The sequence below is a fragment of the Periplaneta americana genome, chromosome 6 (assembly GCF_040183065.1).
Source record: "Periplaneta americana isolate PAMFEO1 chromosome 6, P.americana_PAMFEO1_priV1, whole genome shotgun sequence".
In the NCBI taxonomy this organism is placed as follows: domain Eukaryota; kingdom Metazoa; phylum Arthropoda; class Insecta; order Blattodea; family Blattidae; genus Periplaneta; species Periplaneta americana.
In genome coordinates, this window is record NC_091122.1 from 8,211,778 (window position 1) to 8,232,505 (window position 20,728).

Sequence of the window (20,728 nt, forward strand, 5' to 3'; positions counted from 1 at the left end):
AATAATAAGCCTGTAAAATATTGTTATAAGAATATGTACATATTAGCTGAAGGGGTAAGTCATGCAGGCCTACATAATGTACAGAAATAGCTGTAGTAACTCCTCCATTGCCGGTCCCCAGCCCGGATGAGAGAGGAGTGTACACACGATTATATTTCAATACTTACTCATTACAGGTTAATTAAAGCTTGCTACGAAACTATGTTATCCTCTCAAAACCGGTGTATCCAGAGAAGATGATGTCTGTATTGAACCAAGTTCTTTTACAGTAGAGAGCCGTAAGGTAAAAGAACCAACGTTTTTTGAAAAGAGTCACGTTACCCGAGGGAGGGGCATCCTTGCCGTGTCGTTACGTTGATGAGTACGTGCCGAACCGAGCAGTTCCAAAGACAGACTTAGGGGATGTAAGGTTCAAGATAACTTGCAATGACAGTACGCTTTACGTTGTTATGAGGGCAGAGAACTTCCTTGCCAGCTGTTTTGTAAACACGTTCCTGTGCGCACCTAACTTTAGGCATAATGTTCCTCAACACGCCGGTCCTGCTGGTGGGAGGCATAGCGCATACGCAGATGGATTTTTTTTTTTTTGCGTGTGTAAGCTTGCGTTTTACCCACTGTTATTGGCGCGTACCGTGTGCGTTAAAAAGTAAGTTATCACTTTAAGCACTGCCAAAGAAAATGCAATATTCTATGTAAAAACTTCATTCAATAAGAAATTAATGTATTACATCGATCTTTAATGGCCTAACTATAACATGTAACATAAACAAGCAACAAATTCAACATTCATATTTGCATTTAGGCCTATACCGTGTTATTCTGAAGTTAAATGTCTAGTACTCATTATACATGTAGCATTCAACTATTCCTAACCGCTTTGTTGATTTATACTGCCGGGTTAGACGGCCATGAAATCGTGATCATGAATAAAACAGGCTGTCATTCCTTGGATACTTATTTCTTAATAGTTCTGAGTTTAGACAGCCATAAAATCGTGATCTTATAACCTCTACAATTTCAAATATTTATTTAATGTAAATTTGAGCTATTGTACAAAAAACATATTGTACGATACACGTTCTTACCGTTATCTTTCTGGCCCTCGAATGTTTGTGAAACTCGACTTCACCTCGTTTCACAAACTTTACATTCGTGCCAAAAGGAAAACCTTTTGTGCAAAATCGTGCGTATTTGCTTGGTTTCCGCACAAAACCAAACCGCGGAAAGTATAAAATTCCACATTCAGTATTCCCAACGTAACACACATAACAATTTCCCTCTTCTTACCGCTTAAGTGACATATTCATTTTACTGCTTTAGGCTTTTAACATATTATTTTTAGAGATGTTCAATATAGTAATAATTATAAATTGGAAACTTGCTACTGTAATTTCACCTAAATTGCACTGTTAATTATTGTTTTTAAATATTTGCAAAAATTAAGTAACCTCTACAACTCCACTAAAGTTACTGTATTCATAATGCAAGTAACATTAAGGAAGCCGTGAAAAAATCAACAAACTTGCCGATGTTATTACTGCAATATGTTATATAAATAATATTGTTAAAATATTAAAATGAAAAATAAATCATTACATAACCTTACCGTTTGTTTTAAGTTCGCATTTATAGACTGGGGGAAAAAAAGACAGACGTATATAATGGCCTGCTGGAGTATAGTAAACACAGAAAACATTTTAAAGCAACAATGTTGAAGATAGATATTTTTGTTTTGCAAATTTGCCGTCATTGAACAGAAACCAATATGGAGATTTCATTGCAACTAATTAGAAATTCCTCTTTCACGTATGTAATAAACGATTTTCGCACAAAATAATGTACGATACACGAGCGGTATGTTTTCTCAACTACGTTTCGCTTTTTCAAACTTTTCCTCGAACATGAAAACTACAATATACCGCTCTTGTAACGCATATTACTTTAGGATCTTGTACAAAAATAGCTATATGTCCTCTTTAAAGACCTCTGTGATTGGAATAATATGCATTGCTTTCACACCACAACTGCTACTCAAAAATATCTGGTATCAGGTGCGTATGAGGGCGTGGTTAAATGTATACAAAGCACCAATCCTACATTACAGTGCACAAGCTTCACATCCCTAGTCATCATCCAACTATTACATGCAAGAATAATGCTTTATGTAAGAGTATCTATTTTTTGTTTTGCAGACAAAGTACGAAATTGGCAAGCTCCTGTTGCAATGGAATGGTTAGTATCCACGGAAAACTTCCGTAATGTATTATTCTTCCCATGTACATTATCCAAAGGTAAGGCCTCCGTGTTCATTATCCAAATGTGTAGCTTCAAATCGTTCCCTCTTACTGCAGATAAAGTGACTTACGAGACAATTGAGCAATGCGCCGAAAGTGTGCCGTGCTGAACTTCAACGACCTGTTACACTGGAGCGAATTAACAAATGACAAAAACCAGTTTAAAAGTCGTAAATAGAGCAACACAAAAATGAACGGACTTGATTAAGCTTTCCAGAGTATACTGCTTGGAAGTGAAATAACCTTACTGATTGAAAGAGGTGATTAGGGTACACTAAAATGCATAGAAAACCTCTATTACGTTTTGTGATTAAATGCACGGTTAATTAGAAAATTAAGTTTGAATTTTCAGTAGTCCGGCAACATTGCCGTTAACACACTCTTGTGATACAAATGTAACAGGTCAACGAACGCGGTGTGTGTCGCTAGATGGCCTGTTCTCTGGCGCGGCGTTGCAATCTGTTGGCATGTGCAGTGGCTTGGAATTAGAGGTTCTTAAAATTAAATTTACATGAAAACCGTTCACGCTATTGAAATACGCCGGAGAGATTAATTATACATTATTATACAGGGACATCATTTTATTTTTACTAACATTTTTAATATTAACTTGCCTCTACCTCTGACACAACGCCGTTTGCTACCCACGACTGGAGTTCGATGCTACTGACGTAATATACAAACAAATCACTTTACTAGGTATAGAGGGAAGAAAAGTAGTTCATCCATTTACGTAAACTAGGAAGCATTGCGCTTTTGAGTTTGATAATTTTCATTAAGTTTTTGTTTAATCAAAATACAGTACAGTATTAACAATGGGTGTTTTTACTCACGAACTGAGCTGTCCATGTGGACGTATTCATTATGCAGTGTATATTATACTGCCTACAGCACATTAGCGTACAATATAGAGAATGAAGTTAAATTGAAAAATAATCATAATATGGATATTTAAAAACATTTTTTAAAATGGTGGCCGTTCATTTCGATACAGGCTTCAGTTCTAATGTGCATATTATCGCACTACAGACTATTGTACCTAATCCCAATTACCAGTTTCGTTCTTCGTGCTAGTAACTCATGTTGAAATAATTATGTACCTACTCTATAAAAGAGTACCTTACGTACTGTAAATTCAATCTTCACTTCTGCCCGACCCGCACAGATAAAATTACTCAGACATGCTATCTACTGTCCGTCTAAGTGGTTATGTCGTAGTGTCGTAGAAATGGAGGTAATTACGTGACAGTTAATTACTTAAAGAGGCCCTTTTATTTAAGTTATTTTAAACAGTTGTATGATATTACGTAGACGTCCAATTCCTAACAGAAATTAATGTTTTCAGAAGAGAGCTAAGACAGCCCAGCCACTAGCTGGCGAATAAAAGCTGGTGGGGGGAAACCGGTATACGACGTAGGCAAATGGACGACAGTACCTGTGCGAAAGTGACTCAATATTGAAAGCTCTTTCGTCACTGGAAAACGGAACATATTTTTGGAACGTACTGTTTACTATGACCGTAAGGCTACTATATGCGGTCTTGGATCTATGTGGAGGACAGTTGAACTTCATTAGTAGAAGGGGTGGGAGTGAAGTACATTCAAAAACTCAGGTACAATAAAAATTGAAGTAAAAATAAAATGATGTCCCTGTATTTCCTATCGATATGGACAAAAATCACGATCCTACTCGCAATAGTTACCGAATACGAGGTTGTTAAACGTTTGGGAAAAAAAAATCTGAAAAAAAAACTATTATTTTTCCAACAATATGATATATTTTTTTTTTCTCAGATACAACATGAGCTATTAGCTCTGAAAATCTGTAAGGCTATTTCACTTCCACTCTGTGTATAAATGCAATATAGGCCTATATACAGTATATGATGCTCTTCATTTCTTTATCCGACAATAAAAGAAATAATGTATTGAAACTTCTACTCACAACAGAGCCTGAATTACTTTTAAAAGTTATAATCTGGGCAAATCTAGAGTCTCAAATCTCATAAAAAATACAGGGAACTATATTTTCTGCTATCTTGTCGATAACCGATATACAGAGTAGCCCAAAAAATGTATACACTGTTTGTTCATAAATATCTTTGGGACAAATTAAGATAAAATTCTAGTTTCGGGGGGGGGGGGGGAATTGCAGCTTAATGCATCAGCATCCAAACATTGTCGATGCCGCCGATATACGGTACGTTCTGTGAAAACTATACAAGACAATTCGATTTGTTCTCAAAGCGCATCCAGCGTAGCTGGCTTTTACAAATAAACAACATCCTTTACGATCCCCCCATAGGGAGACATGGACAGGTGTTAGGTCTGGGGACCGTGCTGGGTACTCGACAGCACCTCTTCGACCTATCCATCGTCCAGGTAGAGTTTCATCAAGATATACCCTGACATCTCAATGGCAGTGAGCTGAGAAGCCATCTTGTTGCAGATAAAACTTCTCGTCTCCATACACTGCCCTGCTAAGCAAAAGTGCCGTATCTGCAGGAAAATTGAAAAATGGGGTTTTCGCACTTTATAGGGTTTTGTACTGTCAGAAATTCATTGGACTAAGTAAAAATGCCGTATCTCCAGTGATAAATGAAATATAAGCTTTTTATTTTGCCGTATCTGCACAAAATCGGTAGATAAACTAAGCAAGACTGCACTATGTCTCCCATGCTACGCAAAAGTGCGGTATGTGAGTTGCAGATACTGCATTGTTGCTTAGTACCAAGCATATACCGCGGCCTTTCTTAGCATTGACACACTCTTTTTATCCACATGGCGCTTTCTGCTTCAGTATGCACCTGACAGTGTTATATTAAACAGCAATCTGTGTTAAAAACAATTATAATTATGTCTACTTCTTCTAGCTCTAAACAATTAGTGAAATTAGCTTTGGAAAAATGTTCTTTATCCAACATGACGGAAAATGAAAATGTTAATTTAAGCGTTGCAAGTCAACTTACGAATTCTAGCTTATCATGAAACATTCGCTTCAATGGGAAAGAAATCTAAATTGAAACCTTTTGCATTTGTTTGGAATGAAACTATTACAGGACGAAATAAGGAAGGTATTATAGGTACGTTTTACATGTTCCTGAAAGACACAGAGATGTCGAAATATAGTAATTTGGGTAGATAATTGTTCAAGCCAGAACAAGAAATGGTGTCTGTATTCTTTCTCGGTCTTCATGGTGAATTCCAAGGAAATAGTTGCTCAAGAAATCAACCTTTTCTATTTTGAACCAGGACACACATTTATTCTGCTTACAGTATTCAACACCAAGTTCAAAATGTCTCTCAAAAAGCAGAAAAGAACATACGACTTTGACGATTTTGTAGACGCTTGTCAAGATGAAAATAATGGAAAAATGGAACTAATAAAGATAGATTAGACAAACTTCCACAAAGGAAAGATTCCACTGCCATCAGAAAAAAACTGCAAATTAACTACCTTACCTCAAGGATATCGCTCATGTGAAATCAGTGAGAGGTAACTATGTATTGGAGTACAAAACAACATATAATGAAACTGAAAGTTACAAAACTTTAGATTTCCTGCAAAAGATAACACAGAAAAGACATGGCATGCAATTCCCTGAACAACTGGATAAGCCCTGTGGATTTGATCTTGGGAAGAGAGATAGAACTGAGAACACCTTGAAAGAATGCATTCCAGAAAACAGACTTACATTATGGCGAGATTTACTAATACAGTAAATATTTTGTGCATACTTATGTTTAAAGATTGATTATTATTAATAATATTACATTGTTAATACTATAATTTTGTTCATGGCTTACATAAATTGTGATTTTTGGTCACTCATAATGTCATGTTGTGACATAATTAGAAAGGATTTATCATATATATTCAATTTTTGTTACTAATGGGTTTCTGCATTTGCTATTGCATATTATTCATGTAGCATTATTAATTAAAATAGAGAATCGTCAACTTCAGAACTTCAACATAAGAGACGCCTAGAATCATAAGGGCCTAAAGCACACTCTGGTGAATTTGTATATTTTAGCATATATATGCATGTTCTGATATATTTTAATAGATAGTGTGGGATGATAAGATTGTACCATGAACAAATCAAAACCTAACATATTAGAAATCTGAATAATAATTTGAATATCATAAATTAATGTGAATTTTTCGATTCCGTACATTGGGCCCTTATGGTTCTGGATGTCTATTCTTTCATTTCTTAATTTTATGCAGATGCCGCACTTCTCCTTACCAGGCCGGCAACATACGGCATTTTGTAGTTAAGGCAGATATTTATACGAGTACATTAAGTCATGCTGTGTTAAAGAGCGGTATCTGCAGTTGCTATTAAATGGCTGAATTAATATAATTTTTGTTTGTTTCAGTAATTTTGTAATGTCATATATAGCTGGAAACCACATAAATTATGTAATCATAAATAAAAATCGAAAGGGGCTGTACAGAAAACTTTAAACTCATTTTTCTCGATACTTTGCTTTTTGTAGACACGGCACTTAGCCTTAGCAGGGCAGTACAGCTTTCGAATGGCTCGTACAATTTATCTGAAGCATCTCGAGATACAACGCAGCGGTAACTACGCCTCATTTAGCAGGTGTTGCAGAACTGAAGAACTATTGTACAAATCAAGTTAATTCCTTCTCCATTCAGGTTGAAGCCCGTGGAACGCATGCTTATTGCACAAGTACCAACTTGAGTTTTTAAGATTAGGATTTCACGTTGTGAGTACACTTAAATGTTTTTGGAGGTTATACGTGCGCTTATTATCATTATTTTGTTGTTCATATTGTTATACGAGTTAAATATCTAATAATTGAAGAGTGAATAACGAAATATTTAAATGAAGCTACTCTCGCTGATCAAGTTTATCCGTGTGAACATTCTTCAGTTTGTAAATATGGCTGATCAAGTTAAGGGGAGAGGATAGTAATTTTTAAAACTTTTTTCTTATTTGGTGTAAAATATTAATTTTTTGTATGTAGAGAGCTCATGGCTATAGCAACTCAACAAAATATAAATATTTTGAATAAATTATTTGGGAGGCAGATTTGAAAAAAAAAATGTACCCAATGCAGGATTTTACTAAACTCGATATATCTAAGCCATTTTTAAAGATAAATTCAAACACTATGTTACAATTTATTTGTAAAAGCACGCTTTACAAACTGTCTGTAACAGAAATTTGATATTAGTTCCTACATTTGTAAAATAAACAATTAAAATTTAATAACATTTTTTTTTATTTTCTTTCTTGCAAACAGAGAGACTTATTTTTAAAATGAAATCAATTAGGGAAATTCCGTTACAGAGAAAAGTTTCCTAGTAGTCTAGAGAATGTGTATTCTAAATTTCATTCATATATCTTTAATAGTTAAAAAATTATATCGATTTTTGTCTGGCTATGTAGCGAAAAAAGTAAAGTTCCAGAAACAGCAATCAAAAGGGGGTGTGATTTAATAATCCAGAGCGCAGGAACTTGAAAAATGGCGTCTCAACATCCAATAAGGGCACAGATACCCACACAATGTTATACAATGTATTCCACACACATCACAGAGTATTTTAAAGAAAAATTTGGTTTTGAAAAAAAAATGAAGTTCCGGAAACAACAAACAAAAGGGCGGTGTGATTTAAAAATCCAGAGCGCAGGAAGTTTAAAAATGGCGTCTCAACAACTGATAAGGGCACAAATACCCACAAAATATTATACAATGTATTCTACACATATCACAGAGTATTTTAAGGGAAAAAATTGTTTTTTGAAAATTTACTCATTTTTCACCAAAAAATACCATCCTCTTCCCTTAATGTGCGTATTGATAAATCAAAGCAATAATATCATTGAAAATGACATTGTGACAATGAAGAAGTAAATAGAGGATCACATAAACGTAAGCGAGGAGTTTCACAACAAGTTACTTTGAAGAGAAACCGTTACTCTGATCCATATGGTACAACATTATGTGGAAACAACCATGTACACATGGACTTGGACGAAAATAAATTCTGTTTTTCAGTATTCAAGACTGCATCAGACTGACATTCTAAGATTTCGTGAAGGTTTATTTGAAATTATACTGTAAGTAAAACAGATCAAGATAAACATCTATTCCTTCACGTTAAAGTAATACCAGCAGCAAGAAAGCGAGTTTTCAATCCTAAACGTAATAGGGAACAATCAGCTGCATTCTACATATAAGAGGATATTTCCATCGAGATTTTGTTTAGACTTCTCAATATGTTATTTCATTTGAATGAAGAGAGAAGCGATATCAAATTTATGTTCAGTGAAGTGAGGGAACACTGCAATTTAATTCAAAACAGTTTATTTCCATCGTTCTGTTCATAATCATTTAAATCCAATATATTTATTTCACTATCTTTGATTATAAATTCGTGTGAATGTATTTGCATTTACCTAAGAGTTAAAAAAATGGGTGATGCATAGTTACTGTGTAATAGTTTGTTTAGCTTTTCTAAAAAACAGTAAAAGTTGATTTAACTTCATTGTCAAGACAACCTTTGCAATTATGTTTCATCAATAGTTTTTTTGGCTTTTCTAAAAAACAGTAAAACTTGATTTAACTTCATTGTCAAGACAACCTTTGCATTTATGTTTCATTAATAGTTTTTTTAGCTTTTCTAAAAAACAGTAAAAGTTGATTTAACTTCATTGTCAAGACAACCTTTGCAATTATGTTTCATTAATAGTTTCTTTAGCTTTTCTAAAAAACAGTAAAAGTTGATTTAACTTCATTGTCAAGACAACCTTTGCAATTATGTTTCATCAATAGTTTTTTTGGCTTTTCTAAAAAACAGTAAAACTTGATTTAACTTCATTGTCAAGACAACCTTTGCAATTATGTTTCATCAATAGTTTTTTTGGCTTTTCTAAAAAACAGTAAAAGTTGATTTAACTTCATTGTCCAGACAACCTTTGTAATTATCTTTTATTAATAGTTTTTTTAGCTTTTCTAAAAAACAGTAAAAGTTGATTTAACTTCATTGTCAAGACAACCTTTGCAATTATGTTTCATTAATAGTTTCTTTAGCTTTTCTAAAAAACAGTAAAAGTTGATTTAACTTCATTGTCAAGACAACCTTTGCAATTATGTTTCATCAATAGTTTTTTTGGCTTTTCTAAAAAACAGTAAAACTTGATTTAACTTCATTGTCAAGACAACCTTTGCATTTATGTTTCATTAATAGTTTTTTTAGCTTTTCTAAAAAACAGTAAAAGTTGATTTAACTTCATTGTCAAGACAACCTTTGCAATTATGTTTCATTAATAGTTTTTTTAGCTTTTCTAAAAAACAGTAAAAGTTGATTTAACTTCATTGTCAAGACAACCTTTGCAATTATGTTTCATTAATAGTTTTTTTAGCTTTTCTAAAAAAAACAGTAAAAGTTGATTTAACTTCATTGTCAAGACAACCTTTGCAATTATGTTTCATTAATAGTTTCTTTAGCTTTTCCAAAAAACAGTAAAAGTTGATTTAACTTCATTGTCAAGACAACCTTTGCCATTATGTTTCATCAATAGTTTTTTTAGCTTTTCTAAAAAACAGGAAAAGTTGTTTTAACTTCATTGTCAAGACAACCTTTGCAATTATGTTTCACCATAAGTTAAATCTCATATTGTGTCAGTATCACTTTATTATAAGGTCAGTACTAGGCGCTGTAATAAAGGTAGTATTGTTATAATTTGAACGTGTCCCAGAACCAAGCACAGGGATTATAGGGTAAATTAGGATCTGTTGGACAGTCGGCCATGTTGGACACTTTGTACTTTAACGTGTTACCTCGCCACTTGTTGGCACCACATTCTGCTAGAAGGCAATGACAGAAGTAGCCACGAGTGGGGATACTTCCTTCATTGACTTCTAGCAGAATGTGGTGCCAACAAGTGGCGAGGTAACACGTTAAAGTACAAAGTGTCCAACATGCCCTACTGTCCAACAGACGCTAATTTACCCTATTGAAGGAGGAGTATGTCTTATGTTGATAAAGATTTTGTTACTCTAACAGTGCGAAATTAGAGAATAGAAAATTATTATGGATAAAAATAATATTCAAATCTAAATGTGTAATGTTTTTTTAAATAGTGTAAAAGGCGGGGGGTTCAAACCCGGTAACTCCCCCTTGCGTACGTCCATGGAGACTCCCATAATATCGCAACAATAAATAAAACTCACATAATGCAATTGTGGAAAATTTCTCGGTGAATCTATTTCAGTCTCAATTAACGTCAACTCATAGGCCTATGTAGGCCTATTCGAAATGCTAAATTGTCAATTAGTGAATCAGAGAATGTTTAATGTATTATCTTAACTTATAAAACAAATCTAACTTTTGGCTGACGCTACTTGTGATTATGCACCCATCCATTTCTAACAAACGTACACCGTACATCCGAAATATAAATGGTGGAAGGGGAGCGATGCACCAAAATTTAAGAGGTGATTCTAGATGTTAAATTTAACAAAACTTTCATTGCACTTTTCCTTCGATGGAGCACGGTTAAGCAGGACAAAAAATAGTCCTTACAGCGCTCTATTGCAGTAATGGTCCGAGAGAAATAGTTGATTGCTATACAAGCAGATAAGTAAAAATAATCTGAACAGTTAGCGTCTTGAGTTCGTTTTTCGTGCAGTGGTTACCTTCCACCCTATATCTAACATCAAAGTTACATTAAGACTTACTTTCTACCTAATTCACAGATGGTGTTGATTTCGAACTGCAGGTTGATATTTTCTTCTTTCTCTTTGCAGGGGCACTTCATCAAAGATACAAAAAGAAGGTGAAGAAAACTTACGAGCAAATAATGGAGGTACGTTAAAAATTTTCTAAAATAATGTCCTACTATTTTCAAATTATAGCCTCTTTGAAGACCTGTATCTATAATTTGAACAATCAGGGAAAAAACTTTAAAAAATTAGTCGCGAAGTTGACGCATACGTTAACATTTCAAGCATTTCGCAACATTTCACTTGCTTTATAATGGTATTAATGTTAACAGTTTTTTCTGCACTTATTATTTAAAAGATATATTAGGGTTGGATAAAAAGTAATGGCAACAGTTCGATATTTCTGACATGGCTTTATTCACAGGGGTACAACATTTACGTACCTTTTATATAGTCACCCCCCCTTATTTATTACCTTTTGCCAAATGTTTTGAAGGCGTCGTACACCATCAGCGCGTCCATCTTTGTTGATGTTCCGTATTGACCGCCCTAAACCACCGATAAGTTCATCTCTGGTATCGTACCGGGTCCCTCACAGTGGTTCTTTCACTTTGGTGAAAAGATCGTAATCGCATGGATCATATCGGGTGAGTACGGTGGATGTTCCAGTAGTCCGCGTTTTCCGTCTGCCTTGGAGGTACAGCGTGGTGCAGTAATACCCCATCAATGGCATACTCCACAATGAACATCTCCTTCACAGCACTTTGTATATGGCGCACGTTCTTTGGACGAGGAGAACCGGGATGCTTCCATTCATTTGATTGGCGTTTCAAGTTTGGTTCATACGAGCGAGTCCAGATTTCGTCCATAGCGACGATTCGTCCAAGAAAGTCGTCACCTTCCCTTTGGTACCGGTGCAACAAGGCCTTTCCGGAACGCTTTAATCCATCGTGCAACAGTGCGATATGGCAACGCTGCATCGCCACATGCTTCACGCAGTCCCTGAAAACATTCTTATGCACTATGACCTCGTGCCACTTCAATTTTGATCCAGGAACGTTGCTCTAGTTTTGTAAGGATGGTCTTAGGGCGCTCGCACTATCCCTTTGAAAGTCAACGTTCTACACACTGCAGTAGATTGACAGAGTACTGTCGTCGCTGGCTGCACTAACTCATCTAACAGTCCTTGGTCATGTCCACACACCTGGCAGCTCTCGAACGCACCATCGTCACGTGACAGCAGTGTTGCCATTACTTTTTATCCAACCTATGTACATAAATGAAAAATAACTGTTTTTCTGTTCACATGATAGTGTTGCACGGTAATTCGGTGTTCAAAGTGCAGGTGTGGGGTGTCAATGAAGCGGTCAAAGCGGAGAGGAACTGAACAAATGCGCATCTGAAAATCCACTTTTTCACATTCAACAGTCCAATATCAAAATCCACACTATTTACATTTTCATATGACATTAGAATAACAATGTCAACCTGCCTTTTGCCAAGCTTATTGCAACATACATAGGCTTGTACTTCAGTGCAGAAATTTGACTGTATATCACAAAGTGAAGTCTGATGATGAAATGGCGATCAGGTAACTTTACTTGTGGCTCTTCACATTGCAGTCTTACAAAATCAACGATCCTTCTCATAAATAGAGCTTCTACTGCCTAAAGAAGTGCACATAAAGATGTTCGCAATATTTTGTTCTTTGTAGTTCTGGTAGCAATATAGTCACGACATTGAAATATATGTTTTTTCCTATTGTATTGATATTTTGTTTCTTTGCTTTACCAAAGTTCTTCTCCCAGATCTTGAATAGCCGATCTCTGAAATGTCTCTCGTGGTAAAACGCGCAGTTTTGTATGGGAATGTCTCACACCACTGTTTTTGTGATGAGCGATTTATATTATAAGCATGTTTTTGTGCGGTTCTGAGTGTTCTAGGTCAAGCACATCCCTTGTGAGAACAAATTTTCCTGCCGTTCAATTTCAAGTATAGCGGCAATATAATACCACAGCCTACTATATACAGTCACGAAGCTTGGGATGATTTTTTGCAATTCTCGCGATAGTTGCTAGCCGCTTGGAGCGCTGTGAGTACTAGGAACAATAGACTGTGCCACAGCCATCGTGATCTAATACAGGCCGTAAGGCAGACATATAACTCGCTTAACCCGATCACGAAGGGCGGCGTTTCAACCATATAAATTAGTTGGACTGCATAAACAGTAACATATGTTTCTCTAAAATGTAGTGTAATTCCATTAATAAAATTTAAAACAATGATTATGAGACACTTCAGACATAATTCACTTGCGAGTTAAGGTGTAATATTATGTATGGTGTGAAAATTACGTTGTTCGTATGTGTAAGACCTGCCTTTATTTCGAGTAAACATTGCGAATCTTCTTGTACATTCATTTATGCGCGATTCAATAATTTTCAATTGCACCGCACGGATATTTAGATATGTTGAAATTATAGGTTATGTTTACTGTCCCAGTTGCCCCTTTCTGTCCAAATTTAGTGATCTCCAATGCCTTGCCATTCATATGAAAATTATAGGTTATGCTTACTATATTTAACTTATATTCCTAAATTCGCAATTATAGGCCTACATTATAATTAAGCATAATGTCATGTATGATACCCCCGGACATTCAATTTGTCTGTATTTTAATACTACAATTGAGTACTGAATTACTGTACCGGTATTTATCTACTACTTAAGAGACGAAGCAACACAATTGTTCGTACACTAATTTCATAGGAGTGGTATAGTAAATGTTTAGTCTAAAATTAAGGAAGGTAGATGTGCTAAATTGAAATCACAATATAAATTCGTTTTTATTGAACCTCAAAATAGCTTCCATTCTAAACTTGAAATGTTGACGCGAACAGATTATGTTAACATGTGAAATTCTCTTCACATTAAAATAACACAGTGTTGTAATTATTTCTGCAACATATTATGCAACAAGAAGTAAGCGGAACTTATGGACACATTACACTAAATAAAACTTAGCAATGATACGCAATAAAGTTATAATATAATATTTCACTGAGCTCCATACACTGAAATAGAAAACCCGAGCAAACATTATGGCCTTGTCTAGATCGAAAAGGCATTGACTGTGCCGTATTTCGCATTTTTGTGAAAATGCTATATAAACTGTGAAATGTTCGTTATCGGTTGTAATAACTGTAAATGGCTAAAATACAATAATCTGAATAATAATATAGGACAAGGAGACGTTTGTAGTACTTTAAATTGTAAGAAAAATAGGTTAGAGTTATCCTTCTTCCGAAAGATCCAGGAGGGTGAGTTTATAGAACATAATATATATTTTATGAAAATAATATATAAACCTTATGTATTTCATAATTCAATAGTGGAAGGAAGGCGTTAATTTTTTAAAAAGAACACGATATCGAAAGCACAATACATTTTATCGTCTGCTAGGGAAAGAATCAGTGATAAGGCGATAGCAGCGAAACTGGTGGTGAGCAACTATCTATGTTTGCATATTTAGTAAGTATTGATCTTCGTGACTGTGATAATACAACTTCACGTTTTGTATTCTCTAGGTGCGAGAAGCTTTATCTCGAGCAATGTCTGCAAATAAGGAGCTCTGTGGAAAAGGGGCCCAAGCCACAAAACTAAATTTTGTAGGTGAAGCATTTATTCCACTGAGATTCTCTCTCTTCAAGTAAAGAAGAGACATACATTTATAAATGCTTAAGTTTACTATATCCGGTAGATTTGCCACAAGACTGGAAGTTCATAAAAGAGGTCCTGGATTGAAACGTCTGTCGGATTAACACTGAAACTAAAAATCAACAGGAATGTGGCACGGGCCCTTCAATTCATTCATTAGTCAGGCAAGAAAACTACATTCGACTCTCAGATTTATCGTCGATAGGATTGATGGTAGCAAGGCGGTATCTGGCGAAATGAGGCTGATGATTCGCCATAGAATACCTCACATTCGCCTTACAGTTGGGGTAAATCTCGGACGAATCCAATCAGGTAATTAATCCAAGCGGGAATCGAAACCACGCCCGAAAGCAATGCCGGATCGGCAGGCAAACACCTCAGCCGGCTGAGTTACACCGGTAGTATTTTATTTAACGATGAAACGGAACTCAAAAATTTTATTCCTCTCTCTGAAGAAATGAACGTATTTTATCACCCTCCACAATCCAATTCACAATTCTACATTCAATGGTAACCGCTACACCAACTACCGACGACGAACCGAAAATGTAGCGCCTATGCGCAAAACTTTCAACTCGATTACTTTTAATCACGCAACACTCACAGCGATGAAGTATGTGTCGTATCCGTAACGCCACAGTCTTGTATATACAGTCGCGAAGCTCAATACGTAGTAAATATGCAAACATTAGGTAGTTGCTCACCACTAGGATCGCTAATATCGCCTCATTACAGGCAATGCAAAATAGTACCGTCACAGTCTATTGTTTCTAGCACCCTCAAAACTCAAGCTTCGTGACTGTATATAGTAGACCAGGCTCCGCCAAGTCGAGTCAAGATCGCGAGAGGGCGTACAGGCCTACTTACGGCTTCCACTGCGGGCAGTACACTTGTACACTGCAGTCTGTCAGTGGTGGAACCTATCGAGGTCGCTTGGGGGCACCGGTGCACTGCATTTTGCACCAGGAGTATTTATGTGCTAAAAACATGAACCTTAGCAATGTAATGAATGTTGTTATGCGAACAATTAATTTCATAAGGTCTAAAGGACTCAATCACAGGGACTTCAGGGCACTGCTTGATGGTATTAACAGTATGGGGATTTACTCTACCATACCGAGGTAAGGTGGTGAAGTCGAAAAATTCTGGAACGTTTTCTCGCACTTAGAAATGAAACTGCCTTATTTATGGATGTACATGGGAAACCTGTTAAAAGCCTTGGACATGAAAGAATATATAAGAATAATGCAACAATTGTGCGAAGTTTCGAACGTAGATTTGAGGATATTAGAGATCTTGAACAACAATTTAAGATATTTGCAATATCTTTTTCAGTAAGTGTCCTGGATATTCCTGTTGAACTACAATTAAAAATACTTGATTTACAAAGCGATATTGAGCTAAAGGATAAGTATCAAACCAGAAAAAGTATTAACCATTTCTATACTTGTTTTCCACGAGAAAGGTTTCCTAAACAGTACAATCTTGCTGCAAGAACGTTGTAAATGTTCGGGACAACCTACGTATGCGAAACACTGTTTTGTTTAATGAAGTTTACAAAGTCACGTCACAGAAACAACTAAGTGATGAACAATTGAAAGCATGTTTGCGATTGGCTGGTACTAAAACAATAGCTCCGAGAATTAAATAGCTGCTTACTAACAGAAAACTGCAAAAATCGCAGCGGATCTCTGATGTTTAAGAAAAAGTACTATTATTAGAGAATTGTATTTGAATGACAACGTTTGTACTGTTGTTTTATTTTGTTAATTGAATTGTATAGCAATGAGAAGAAGACAAACAGTATATTAATCTGTATAAAAGTGTATATTTTGTTTTGTTTCATTATTGTGCAAACATGCAAAAATTTGTTTCGTATATAGTTAACTGTACAAAATTGTATAGAGTACTGTTTTTCAGTATAGTGCAATTAACAGTGAAAGCGTGCTTCAATTAAAAGCTGAAATTAATTTACATTCTTATCACAAATTTGGTTCACATACAAGTTCTTAGCTCCGCCACTGTGGAAGCAGCTACCCTTGCCCGCAGCCGTACGTCAGGGCTTGAGGGTTTGTACGTACGCACGAGAGTGTAGTCACTTGACGGTCCCTGCAGTAGACTGTGGTAACGCTCCTTCTCTTTTCATCAATCAGTAACAACAGTGCTTCAAACTGCACATTTCTAAGGCTAACTGCAGGTAGAGCTACCACAGTCTTTCGTAATTCAAACAGAACTCACACATGATTCTATTTTAACATTTCAAGCGCAAAATGCTTCCATGCGGTTAGTGGACTAGATGTAATTATTCTCACAATATCTATAACATGCGAATACAAACTTTTCCTTACTACAGCTTCATTTATTTTTTACAGCGGATACCACAATTCCTTGACGTTGCGAGTCCTGAAAATAAAGGTGAGCTATTGATTAACCATTTTCCTAGTACTGACGCCAAGTTAAGGCGAAATTTTTATTTGTAGTTTTACACTGATGGCCAAAGGAGGAGTAACACTATTTCCGTTTCTACTCTGAACACTTTTCTGGGAATCGAACCCGAGACCTCTGGATCTATAGTCAGACATTCTAACTTCATGACTATGTAGGCGGTCATTATTATTAATATTCGTAGTGGTAATAGTACTACTACTACATGCCAGTTTATAAAAGAAGCTGTCCGTGGCTATCCACTGTGCTGTGTAATCAGCGTGCGTGTGTGTGTGTTGAATAAAGCGGGAGACAAGGCCTCCTTGTCTAACACACTTATTAATTGATATGGATGGATTTTGTTAGTTTTCAATCTAAACTGACTTTTATTCCATTGCGGATTGGGTATGTTTCCATTCTGTGAAATATTGATTAATAATGGTCTTCTGATGTCATCGAAAGCCTTTTCATAATCCAAAATTGGGCATTTCTAAATTGAATTCTCATCTTCTTTCTAGTAGTAATAATTTTAGAGTCAACTCTGTAACTACGCAAGATCAACATACTACTCTTCATCTATAAAATTTTCTGTATACAATTTTAATTTCTCATTTAAATTGCCCATTTGGACATAAATATTACACCAGGAATTCAATATGCTTAATCCTCTGTAATTTTTGGGGTCTTTCCGATCCTCCTTATTGAGTACTGGTACAACTGTAGCTCTTTGCCATTCTCTTGGTATGTTTTCTTGCAGCCTATTTCAATAAGCTTATTTTGAATTTTACCATTACTCCTAAGGATAAGCTCTGTTAGAGGCTAGTAACACACCAGGGCCATTGTGCGGCCGAAAAGATTAGATCAATGAAAAAAATTCACGACCCCATCGGGAATAGAACCGGCAACCTTCCGACTTTTCAGAGTTACATGAAGACTTCTAGCAAAGCTGTAGTATAATCGAAATGCAAATATATCATTCTGGAACATAATTATACAGCTAGAAAATATTTAACGGCAAATTAATTATGAGGTTAAAAACAGTAATTTGTAACTAGACAGAAGACTGGTCGCTTTGGACATCTTAAAAACAGAGTTAAACTTATCACTCCTTACCTTATCAACCACGAGCACTATTAGCAGTCACTTTAAATGATATGTTAATGGATCTTGACAACATACGGACATAATATTTTATTTTAATTATCCAGTCTGATGCTGAAATACACTACAGGTGAAGTACAACCAGATGCAATCAGCACGGTTAATTATTATCATCACACAAGCATTTCTGCAACAATATACATGTCTTATGTTTCAGATATAAAGATGAATAATAACTGTTCTGTTTGTTTCAGCTGCAATAGAGGACATAATGAAAAAAATGAAGCAAGTAAGTATGTTCAATGTCATTTACATTGTAACTCCTGTGCCATAATACGTTTGTTCGCGCAGCATTTCCAAACTGGTTTGAACAGTTCCGAGCATGCGCACATGGGTTTTACTGTTCGCACAGCCCAAACTCCAAACGCTGACTGTTTCTGACTAATAGTCACACGTTTGTACAGCACGTCAAACTGTCACAAATCCATTCCGACAGTTGGAACTGATTTGCGAATCAAGTGCAAACCAATCTTTATCCATAGCTGACGCATACGCATTAAGATAGTTTTGCCATTGTTTTCTTTATGTTATTTACAACATAACCTACACGAGTATGCCCTAAATGAATAATCAATTGTATTACAGTACAGTTGTCTTCGTATAATTGCCATTTTTCAGAAATGTAATACTATATAAAAATATGCTTACAATTCTAAACTTTTACCGTATAAGTTATAAGCGTACTAATATTTTTTATTCAATAGCTGTAACATTTAATTCTCTGGATACATCATGTCAAGCTATTTTACTTAATTTATAAAATATAGAAAGACTGTGCAAATTGAAAATAATTTAAAAACACGTTTTTATTGATGGTACAGGGGTACATAAAGAAATTAGTGCATAAAGAGAGATGTCTCTTGCACCAATGATGACGGCATATAGGTGTATTTACGCGGTATTATTCTGAAGTCGTTTCCGGATTAATTCTAGTAAAATTATTTTCCGGAAGTGTTTTAAAATACAAGTTCGGCTAATTTAGGCCTGTGATGAAGCGTCGGGCCGAATAACGGTCTATGTTACAATATTTCAAAATCGAACTCTTAATGGAATAATGCTCTGTATAGTCTTACACAGCTGTAACAAAAATTGTTGTTCAATATCTGTACTAAAGGCGCTTCTACACGAGTTACAACCATGAATTTCTTGTTGTTTACATCGTATCGGGAGTTATTGCACAGGAGTTTGTTCTCTTTACGAATACTGGGTACTTGAACTGTGTGTATCAGGTTTCGGTTGATATATTACGTAAAATGGATGACTGCAAGACAGTGACGATTTCTATGGTAGATATTTGCCGGCTAAATAAATCTAAAAAAAAGAAAAAAGATCCAGACAAATTAATATCAATAAATGGAAAGATGTGTCGCGAAAGTCGCTGAAACATACTGGTCTTGAATATACAGGGACATCACTTTATTTTTACTTGCATTTTTATTGTACCTGCGTCTCTGAATGTACTTGACTCCCACCCCTTTCACTAACGTCCTTGCTAACGTCGGTCACACAAACTTACGGCCGCTGTTGCTAGCAGTGAAGTAAACAGTACAGAGTACAGCGTGTTTCAGAAATATGTTGCATTTTCTATAGAAGAAAGAGCTTACATTATTGAAGTTTATTTTCACACAGGTATGGTGTGTAGCATAATTGAATTTATCTGTGTGGACTGAGCACAAGTGAAGATTAGAGTTACCCAAAGTACGGTACCCTATAATATGGCACAGTACTTAACAGCGTTATTTAAACAAGAGTTTTGTTTTACTGTTTGTAGGTATGAAGGACGATGATGGAAACTGAAATTGCGATATAACTCAATGCGAACAATAGTTTTTTTTTCCTGATTATATCATTACGGAATATTTTCGTGTCCAAATGTTATTAATCTGGTAGATAAATTTAGAGCAACAGTGTGTACAGAAAGGAAGAAAAGTGTAAAATGGCCAACAAAGATGACAGAAGATGCTAGAGAAAGGATGCAGCGAAGTCCTAATAAGTGGGTCAAGACGTTAGCTGTAGAAATTGGGGTTTCTTACGGAAGTGCTCACAAAATTCTCAGGAATAAATTAGGTTAGTAATATACTGAATAAAGAAGACATTACATAATGAATATAACCGCCTGAAGAGTTGAGTCTGTGAAAAAAAAAAATGTTACGACTCTACTGTTTTTTGATAAAATACCGTAAAAGTAATGATTAAACTGAAAATCGTAATAGGCTACTGTGTTTCCTGTAACATAAATGGATACAGTACTTTTCTCTCCTCCTATAGCTAGTAAAATGATTGGTGTTACCAGTGCAATATGTAAACAAAACTCTTGTAATGGAAGGGGGTAAGTGTTTTCGAGTATAGCCAGGTTAATGTTAAAAATGTTGGTAAAAATAAAGTGATGTCCCTGTACAAGAAAGACGAAGTCGCAAGTTTTTGCGA

General features: G+C 35.5%; 1 protein-coding gene across 1 annotated transcript in view; it reads left to right on the forward strand.

Annotated features, from left to right (window-relative positions):
- The window catches only part of LOC138702153 (uncharacterized), a 42,339-nt gene extending 25,143 nt beyond the window's left edge, over positions 1-17,196 (forward strand). The window contains exons 5-7 of the mRNA XM_069829759.1: positions 2,193-2,232; positions 11,084-11,142; positions 17,089-17,196. Of these exons, the coding sequence (XP_069685860.1) occupies positions 2,193-2,232; positions 11,084-11,142; positions 17,089-17,196 (207 nt within the window). The remainder of the gene's footprint in view (positions 1-2,192; positions 2,233-11,083; positions 11,143-17,088) is intronic.
- Positions 17,197-20,728: the final 3,532 nt, after the last annotated feature.